The 9,191-nt window shown below is 41.3% G+C and overlaps 1 protein-coding gene across 1 annotated transcript; it reads right to left on the reverse strand.

The window, feature by feature from the left end:
• Positions 1–1,126: 1,126 nt before the first annotated feature.
• On the reverse strand, positions 1,127–8,835 carry vps26a (VPS26, retromer complex component A). Its single transcript, XM_036546610.1, has 9 exons — positions 8,753–8,835; positions 7,316–7,465; positions 6,118–6,193; positions 5,302–5,458; positions 4,860–5,024; positions 4,000–4,106; positions 2,556–2,624; positions 2,274–2,416; positions 1,127–1,955 (listed from the first exon to the last, which is right to left on the reverse strand). The coding sequence occupies exons 1-9, from the start codon at positions 8,753–8,755 to the stop codon at positions 1,842–1,844; spliced, it is 984 nt and encodes a 327-aa protein (XP_036402503.1). The 5' UTR covers positions 8,756–8,835; the 3' UTR covers positions 1,127–1,841.
• Between the last annotated feature and the right edge of the window lie 356 nt (positions 8,836–9,191).

Consider the following 9,191-nt stretch of genomic DNA (forward strand, 5'->3'; position numbering starts at 1 on the left):
GTTCTTAATATTATGTGTACATACATGCCTTCCATAGCTTATACATATGAAATATTTGTGTTGGTATTTCTATCATACCAACAAATGCTCTAATATACATCTATATTATTCCTATACTTTCCACAAATATCTCTACATCTGTCCTGTATGCCTCCACATGTTTAAAATTCAGTGTACTAAATAAATATACATCAGTATAAGTAAACGGCTTACAATACTATATCTACAGTAAACACCCCAGAGCATGTTACTCCTACCCTTTGTAACAGAACGGCCTCTATTCCTTATCACTTCCCCCCTGCTACTTGAACTGCTCACCCTGCCAATCCAATATCTTAATATCCCCAGTGCTGCAACATCACACCACCTTTACGCACAGAATGCTGTGAGCAGCACAATCACATGTAAGCAGCCTATTCTGAAACTTGAACTTTCTTGTGACACTTTTAAGGAGGATATCCAAATAGTACAGCTCACTTACCAGTAGAAATTTGAAACTTTTATTGTGTACAGGTGAATAAATGTATGGATAAATTCTATGTACAGTTTTTCCGAATATTGACAAATTTCACTTTGTTTAAATCTTTGTAAAAATGGGGAGAACATGCAAGTGACCAGAGGAGTATTTGGCATAACCATTCATTGGTTCCTTACAGGCACTTACACACAACAAAACAGGACTGGAGATTGCTCCTGTGTGGTCCTTTATATTGAAGACCACACTAAGCCAAGGACGAATTTACTGCGGCCTTATCTATGCACTAGTGCATTCCTAACCACTGAAATTTAATGCTACTCATCTTCTCAAGACAGACAAAAGTTAACTGACAAAATAAAAGTCAGTTGAAGTTCCCATACATAATTCCACCACATAGCATGGTGTGCAACAGAGGAAGTGAAACATCTTCATGCATCTCTAAAGTTCAATTAAGTTGATCTGAGGTGGGTGTTGGACAAATCTTAATAACAGAAAATTTCAAAGCTTCAAAAATATTCAGAAATCTTGAAATCTTTCACTGAATATTCTCAAATGCCTCTTGCAACACCATCAATTCAAACATAAATTTATTCTGAAATTTTAAAATGAAAACCATTCGCAACACAGCATTTGTTAAATGAGGGGAAAAACAAACATAACATATAATTCACAAACATAAATGCTAAATAAATTAGACTTTTGATATAACTTGTTTACATCTCCTCAATGATTTCAAAAAGGGCACCGTGGGAACATGGCTGTGGTCAGAATGTGTACTTTTAAAGGCGGGACTCATGGCCTATTTTTAACACATCATCATGACTCTATATTCACAGAAATTAACCGGCCTGCATGCATTAGGACATTCTTCCTAAGACGTACAAACAGTTTTGTACTAGTTGTATAGATTTCTTCCTGTTTAGACCTTCTTGCATGACTAAGTGTATTTCTTCGTGTGGGAGGCTCTAATGTGCGGTATAAAAGGAATGGCTGCTTTGAAACATTACAGTGTTTTAGTTTTCCCATTTCGTATGTTACAAGGACAACAGTCTGCAGATTCAGCAAGCTTGATTTCGACAGCAGAGTGGATGGAAAAAGGCGGTGTGAAAGGCGGCTGTGCGAGGTGGTGGCATGTGGTCACTTTTTGGCCTGCCTCACTTTTATTTCAGACCAATGGCGTTTCCCCTCCTTGCTTCCAATTTGCTACTTTTCAGAGTTCCCGCCCCCTTGCTTTCAAATCACTGCTCTGCAGAGTCCCAGCCCCTTGTTTCCAATTGGCTATTCTGCAGATTCCCCCCCCAACCCCCACCCTTTCTTCCAATTCGCTACTCTGCAGAGACATCGCCCCTCCTCCCTGGGTTTTTCACATTTCTGGCTGCTCAGCAGGGAGGGCTGGCCGGGGTTCGGACGGCTCGTAGCGCTGGTGGTAGTTGCGTTTCCTTAGTTTCTCTGGGGCCTTTCTCCACAAAACGATCTCCTGGAGATGGGGAGAACACACCCGTCTTTAGAGATGCAGCTCTGAGACAGTTTCCAAAAATATCTTTAACAATAAACATCAATTCAGTGCACTCTCATTAATTTATCTACAACCTCCATGATGAACACAGATCCCTGACTGCACTGAAAGAATGCTATAATATGACAAAGCAAACAAATTTACCAAAACTGTGAGAAATTTTTAATGTATCAGCTGCATTTGTGCTAGGTGTGGTTATGAATGCCTCCGAGTTCAAAATAGGCCTATTATTCAGATTCCATCACAACCACAGCATTCTGCTACCCTGGTGCTGTTCACCTGCTGTTTGAAGTATCTCCTGTCCTCCTCGTCAACCAGCACCAGGTTGAGGAAATAGCGGACAGAGAACTTCTTGTTGACGTCTCTCATGGTGGCAGTGAGGTCATAGCCGGCCAGGAACAGCCGAATAGGAATTGACTCTCCTGTAAAAAGAGACTCTTGGTCATCAGCATGAATGTCATGAATGTCATACTATGAATGTGAAAGGTGAAAATAACTTTCAAATAAGGTAGAAGTCTTGTGGGCTGATCATGTTTCCATCTCCCATGCTCCACTACCTACCTTTTACAGGAGCTCCATCCATGATCTCATACTTCGCAACCGTCTCAGTTTCCGTAGTTGTGCTTGGTCCTGGCGAGGAAACAAAATTACTGAAGCACGCTTCAAAGTGATCTTCAAAGGGTAATGCTTTCAAGATATCATTTTTAACTATAGTTATAAAAACTAAAATGTATACCTGCATTCACAACATGGCACTTTTATTACATTCACAGACCTGGATTAGCTGAAGTGCTAGGATATGCCAATATACTGCTTGTGTCCTGTCATACTTATGTGTTTATCTTTTGTGTCATAGTTAGCAGTTACTACACTTCTCTTTAAGAATTGTTTCTGTTGCAAGTGACTTTGCACACACTGATGCACTTTTGAACTGTATCTGTGATTGTACTGAACTGTGTCATACTGTTTTACGGTTGTATACATTTTACTTTTACTTACTTTATTTACTGTAGCGAGTGCATATTGTCAGTTGCTATTTTTTTACACACTAAGATGCTAAATTAACTTCCCCACGTGGGATAATTAAGTTACAACTGACATGAGCACACTGCACAGCAGAAACTGGCACGGTCTCACCTCAGACATTTCAGTTTTAACAAAACGGAAGTCAAAACCAATGAGTTATGAGCCCACTGCTTAACCAGCCTCATTTTTACAGCTACTGTGCCGTTCATATTGTATGAAGAAGAAATGAATTAGTCAATAGGAAGTATCGAACAGGTTATTAAATGATTTACCTGCTACAGCTGACCACAGAGTCAATTTATAATCACACTGGAGTGCATACAGTGGACCATGCCAATGTTTCAGCGCTGCAGGTTAAATCCACTGATACAGAAATTATCCAGCAATTCAGACAGACTGCGGTGAATCCTAATGAAGCAATCCTAAACACTATACTAACAAGCTCATTATTCTCCAAGGCCAAGGTCAAAGCCAGCAGTCAAGCTGGTGAATAACTTCTATATGCGAGCAGCCAGAGCCACCAAAGGTGCAAAAAGTGCACTCTAAACCTTTTTAAGTATGTGTGTACACGGTCTTAGAGGTCTTAATCTGCTTTATTTCATAGAATGTCACATGGCAGCGTGAAAACCCCCCAAACTAAGTAGTTTAAGCAATTTATTGTGATCCTTTAAACTAGCTGAAGTTCTTTACATTTTCTGCTCATCTAACAACCACCTGAATGCAAGTTGGATGATTCAGGCATTTTGTCTGGAAAAACCCTGACGTTCCAAACGAAAAAAGTACTGTCATTTATGGCAGGGTGACATTCCAAGTCAAGTAAACATTTTCTGTTCCCGTACAGGCCATAGGACCATTCTCAGAAATTAACGGCTATCATTTAGGAGTTTGTTCATGTGAAATCTGATAGGGGCAGGTTGTAGCAGTGGAGCGGTTTGATTAGAATAGCCCGTCTGTGTTTATTCTCTGTCTCATGTCTCACCAATTCCTGTGATCTCCTTCTTGATTAACTGTAGCTCCATGTGCTGGATTTTAATCCTCACCAGCAGGAAGTAGATTTTGCCCACAATGACATCTTTCAAGTGGTACCTGCGAAGGAAAATCAGAAAGTTGACATTAACTTTCCTCAAATCATGAGGAGGTTTTTGACCCTTTTACCCACGCTGGGCCCCATACAAAATTGCAATGTGAGTGAAGACCATCCCGTAGATGACTGTTTTCACTGCAGCATTTAAAATAAGACATCCATGTGCATGTTGATCTTGATCACAAAACGCTTACATGCACTGAGTATAAAAAAGCAATAGAATTTAGCGTCTTACATGGATAACTGAACTGAATGTAGAATAAAATGGTAATGTACAGGTGGCCTTTTTTTCAGAGTGCTTAAGGGAACTGTGCACTGAAGTGCAATAACAGTTATCCATGGATAAATGGACTGAATGTAAAATTTAACAAATGCCTATCCTCAGACAACGTTTGCCTCCAGATGCATTATGGGACTTGTAGAGTTAAAACGGCATGCACAAGAGTGCATATGTATTGGAGGACTGCAGTTGCCTTGTCATGCACTCCCACATGGGTTTATGGGCCAGAGCTGAGGTGGTGACAAGCTTAAATGCATTACTGGAGACTATTAGAATTGGTTAAAAATAAAAGAGAAAATGCATGGGTGAGGGAGATGTAGCACTGAGTCAATTTTAATTCTCAATGGGCAAGTTCATGTCGGAGGAAAAATAAGGGTACAAATTTGATGCCAATGTAACTCTGTAGGGATGTGAATATGACTGACGGTCAGCAACTACATGCTGGTATGTGGGGTTAAGGTCGCAGCCTTCTTACTTGGACTTGTTATACTCAAACTCTATGTGCAGGCAGTCCTCGATGCCCACTTCCATCTTGATGGAGTTATTGACATCGGGGTACGTGGCCAGCTGATGGACAATGAGGTCATACTCCTTAACCAGATCTGATAGTCTTCTAACTATCGTCACTTTGAGGAAGTACCTATAGTGGAGGGAACACAGTTGATTTGACTTCTACAGATTTATAAGTTCAAGATTTTAACATCAGTACTGTTTAGCTACACATGCACACGAATGCATGTAACACCCACTTCCCACCTGACAGCGACACTTTTACATACTGACATATAAAAGCTGTATATTCTTGCTTTATATGCAACTAGCTGGGAAATTCCAGCTCTCATGCAACCTTTTTCCTCTGAATAAAAACAACAACGATGCAGGAGGCTGGAGGAGGGTGGGGGCGGTTTCCAGCACACCTCAGTCGGACGTTTGCTCCCACGTAGGACTCGTATGGCTTCTCCACCTGCATGAACTCAAAGTCGTAGCTTCTGTTGTGCGTCAGCTCCCCCGGCAGGGCCAGCTCCTTCACCAGGTTCACAAACTCATGCGTGTTGCTCTTGTCGCTGAACAGCTCTGCCGGGGCAAAGGGAAATTTTAAACAGGTAGGTCTGAAACATTACAGTGTTTTAGCCTTCCCGTTTTCGTATGTTACAAGGACAACGGTCCGCAGATTCAGCAAGCGTGATTTCGACAGCAGAGTCGATGAGTCTTGTCAATGTAGCGCACAGGGATACAAACAGCCCTCAAGCAAAATGACTAGCAAACAAATCTTGTCAGATTAATTACAGGGCTTGATTTGCAGTAAAATCAGCTGATTTTGCATAAACTGTTAGTTCAACGTTCTACTTCACACACAATGAGGCAGTCTTCCCTGCAAATGTAGTCTTCCAAATAAATTGTTTGCATTTTCTGCATTCCTTCAGGTGGGCCCTTGAGCTTCTCTCTCAGTGCCAAACAGGGCTGTCTTTCTGTCACCACAGCTCAAGGTTCTTCCAAAATGACAGAAGTTATTTGGCTGCAAAGTACTGTCATCCTCACAACAACATATTATCTCCTTAGCATGCCTTACCACGAGTGGCTAATACGTCTTCAAAGGAGACACCCAGTCCACATACACCCCTCTCTCCAAAACACACAAACAGACACCCCAACAAAGACACACTCAAGAATGTGCTGAAAGCCTTTTCATGGATCATGTCATTTAACACAAAGACACAGGACTCGAAACCCACCGATCTGGCCAACAAACTCAATTCGGATACCCTGGTGCTCTAGTCTCTTCCCTGTCTGTTTCACAGTGAGGTTCACCTGGAGAGAAAACACACACATTGCAGTCCAGCAAGTCAATATTTCAGCTTCACAATTCCTCACACACACATCCCTGAGAGCAGACCAATGGATAAAAGTTTGATAGTAAGGCAATAATAACACACAGTACATATATACATTAGTTTGTTCCAGGAATGAACTGCAGGGCTTGATAGTAAGATTTTGGAATGGCCTGTTGTGCCAATAAATTTGAAAGCTGACTGGTTCACTAGTGGAGCACTAAGGTATATTTACTGGCATATGTACAAATGGATGCAAACAGTATTTCACTGTAGTTTGGTGAATGTCTGAAGAGGATGTAGAGCTTACAATACAAATATCTTCCAGGACTTCCTTTTACAGACACAGAGAAAAAATTATATAGCTAACACAGCTGCATGGCTGCTATATACTGCTGGGGATGCTGCAATTTCCTGATGCACAGAGTAGTAATGAAACAGATCTAAAATGTGTGGAATGTCATTAATATGCTAATAACTGAGTTCATAACGAGTTGATCATTTGAATCAGCTGTGTTGGAGCAGGGAGAGATCTAAAACATGCAGGGCAGGGGGTACTCCAGGAGAGGGTTGAGAAACACTGACATAGCACAATACAGTGGAGGGGATGGTCTCTGGAGGATAGGTGCTACACCACTGACGTCATCCAAGCAACTCTCAGGTGCCTGACATATCACAGAGTCCCTGAGAGCTGGGAGGACGTGGAATAGCCATAGCTGATCTACCCACCCCTATTCCCAGCAGGATGGAGCCAATTTGTTCTGCTGCTGTGGGATCCCATTCATTGCCTGCAAATGATACAGCCGGTTTCCAACCTAGGCCACAGGGCTAAGCCTGCGCTCAACGGGAATGCCTTGCTGACCAAGCCACATGAGAAATAATAGCCCATACAGTACACATAATATCCAATACAGTCATAGCATTTTCAGTATTTGAACAGTCAATGCCTGTATAGCTCACTGGGTAATCAATTACTTGTTTCCACACCTAGAAAAGAGTTTTGCTGACACAGTATGCTCTTGAAAAATACAAATAAAACATGTGTCTACAGGAATCTACAAAGCAGCTTGTTTCCCCTAGGAGCTGAGGAACATGGGTTTACCTTCCCCGAAACCGACTCTCCATCATAGAAGAGGAAGTGCTTTTCCATTTTTCCCTCCTCTGTCTTGAGCTCTGCCGTCTTCCTGGTATCCGCATCGTTGAGGACGACATCAATTTCACACACGGGACCGAATAGCCCTCCGAGGAAACTCTGAAACACAGGAAAAACAGCAGAATGTCACTTCAGGCCGGGCAGCTAAAAACAATGTGTCAGGAAACGCAACCTCTAACACAAAACCCTTTGGATGCTTCATCAGACAGTCAAGATAAATTTTACAAATCAATAAACTCTCAACATTTCACAATCACACAGACTAGTTTACATGGGTTAGTCCGCTCCAATATTACACGTTATGATGCATCGGAGTTAGCAGCTAATATCAATAACCTCTTAAAGATCACAGGATAAAACGGGCACTACGTAGAAATCATTCACAAATGTCAAACGTCATGCTGGTCTTTATACAAATTAAAATTGAAAAAGCGAGCCACTTTGGTCATGTAGACTGAAATCACTTGAAAGTAACTGAACAGGTCAAATAAGCAACACAAAAGCGTAAATTACTGTCAAGTATGATCGCAGTATTTTCACTGACTCTTAAGAGAATCAGCTTCAGTGATTTTGAAATGTGTAAAAAACGCACACTGAGGCTAGCACCCTGGAATTATGCCCACTGGGCACAGGCTAGTGTGATGAATGTTTTGCGACCCATTATAATATACATTTGTCACAGGCAGACTAGCTATCCAGCTAGCTAGCTATTCGGCTAACACTGAACAATAAAGCTGTTCCAAAACGTATAACAAATATTTTGCATGCATAAAACTGACACCAACCTTCCACGTGTGCAGAATATCACGAAACCATTTATTTACGCATATCCCTAATCAAGCAATCCCAAAGCTTTGTTTAACATGAGAAATTTAATATTCAGGTACGTAGCCAGCTTCATGTGTTCGTTTACTTAGCTAATGGTAACAGTTACGTAGCTCTCCACAACTGTAGCTAGCCGGGTTGCAGAAAATCTGTCTTTAATATTGCTACGGTATGACCATAGCTGAGGCAGCAAAACAGCGAGCAAGGTAGCGAGCTAGGCGGCTAATGGTGTGATTTAACGGTGTTTATGCTATCTCGCTAGCTCTCCAATCAACCGCGCTCGCAAAAAAAAAAAACACTTGTTACCATCCGATCTAGGAGTATAGTTCTGTCAAGCACTACAGTAGATAGTGAATAATATGGGCCTCGAAGCTTCCTGTTCCCAACTAAACATGCAGGAAACAGCACTTGATCAGACACACTGTGTCCTCAAGATGAACAATCAAAACAGGAATTCTGCCAGCTAAAATGTTCCTTTCAATCAAGAGCGGCGCTCAGTGAATCAATAACTCTGTGTTTACACGACACCTTACGCCCTTTTTTGTTTCGGTTTATACTCACCATTTCAATCTGCTTCCAGAAAGTATATGGCCGTAGTTTATTACGATCCCTTGTAAACCCTTTCCTAACGCTTCCTTAGTCATGTGACCCTGGGATTCAGTCATGTCATATGACTGCCTTAGCGCTTTAACCCAGCTGCCACAGATACTGTATATATTCAACGGTATGACTGTGTGACTAGTTTTCAGTTAACAGGAAAAAAACATGCATCATACAGAAAGTCCAAGTCCTTTTTCCGTAGTAAGTCAGAAAAAAAAAATATTGGCAAAATAGGTCGGCCATTAAAATTATTGATATTTAAATGAAGACGTTACACTAAACAGTCTGGGCCACATTGCCTCATACAAACAGGACCTGCACTTTTCCAAAGTAAACCTGCTGAGTATTTCCTAAATTCTTTCGTTAAATTTATAAAACTGTGTCTTTGGTCCGTTTGAAC

This window comes from Megalops cyprinoides, chromosome 15 (assembly GCF_013368585.1).
Source record: "Megalops cyprinoides isolate fMegCyp1 chromosome 15, fMegCyp1.pri, whole genome shotgun sequence".
Lineage (NCBI taxonomy): Eukaryota > Metazoa > Chordata > Actinopteri > Elopiformes > Megalopidae > Megalops > Megalops cyprinoides.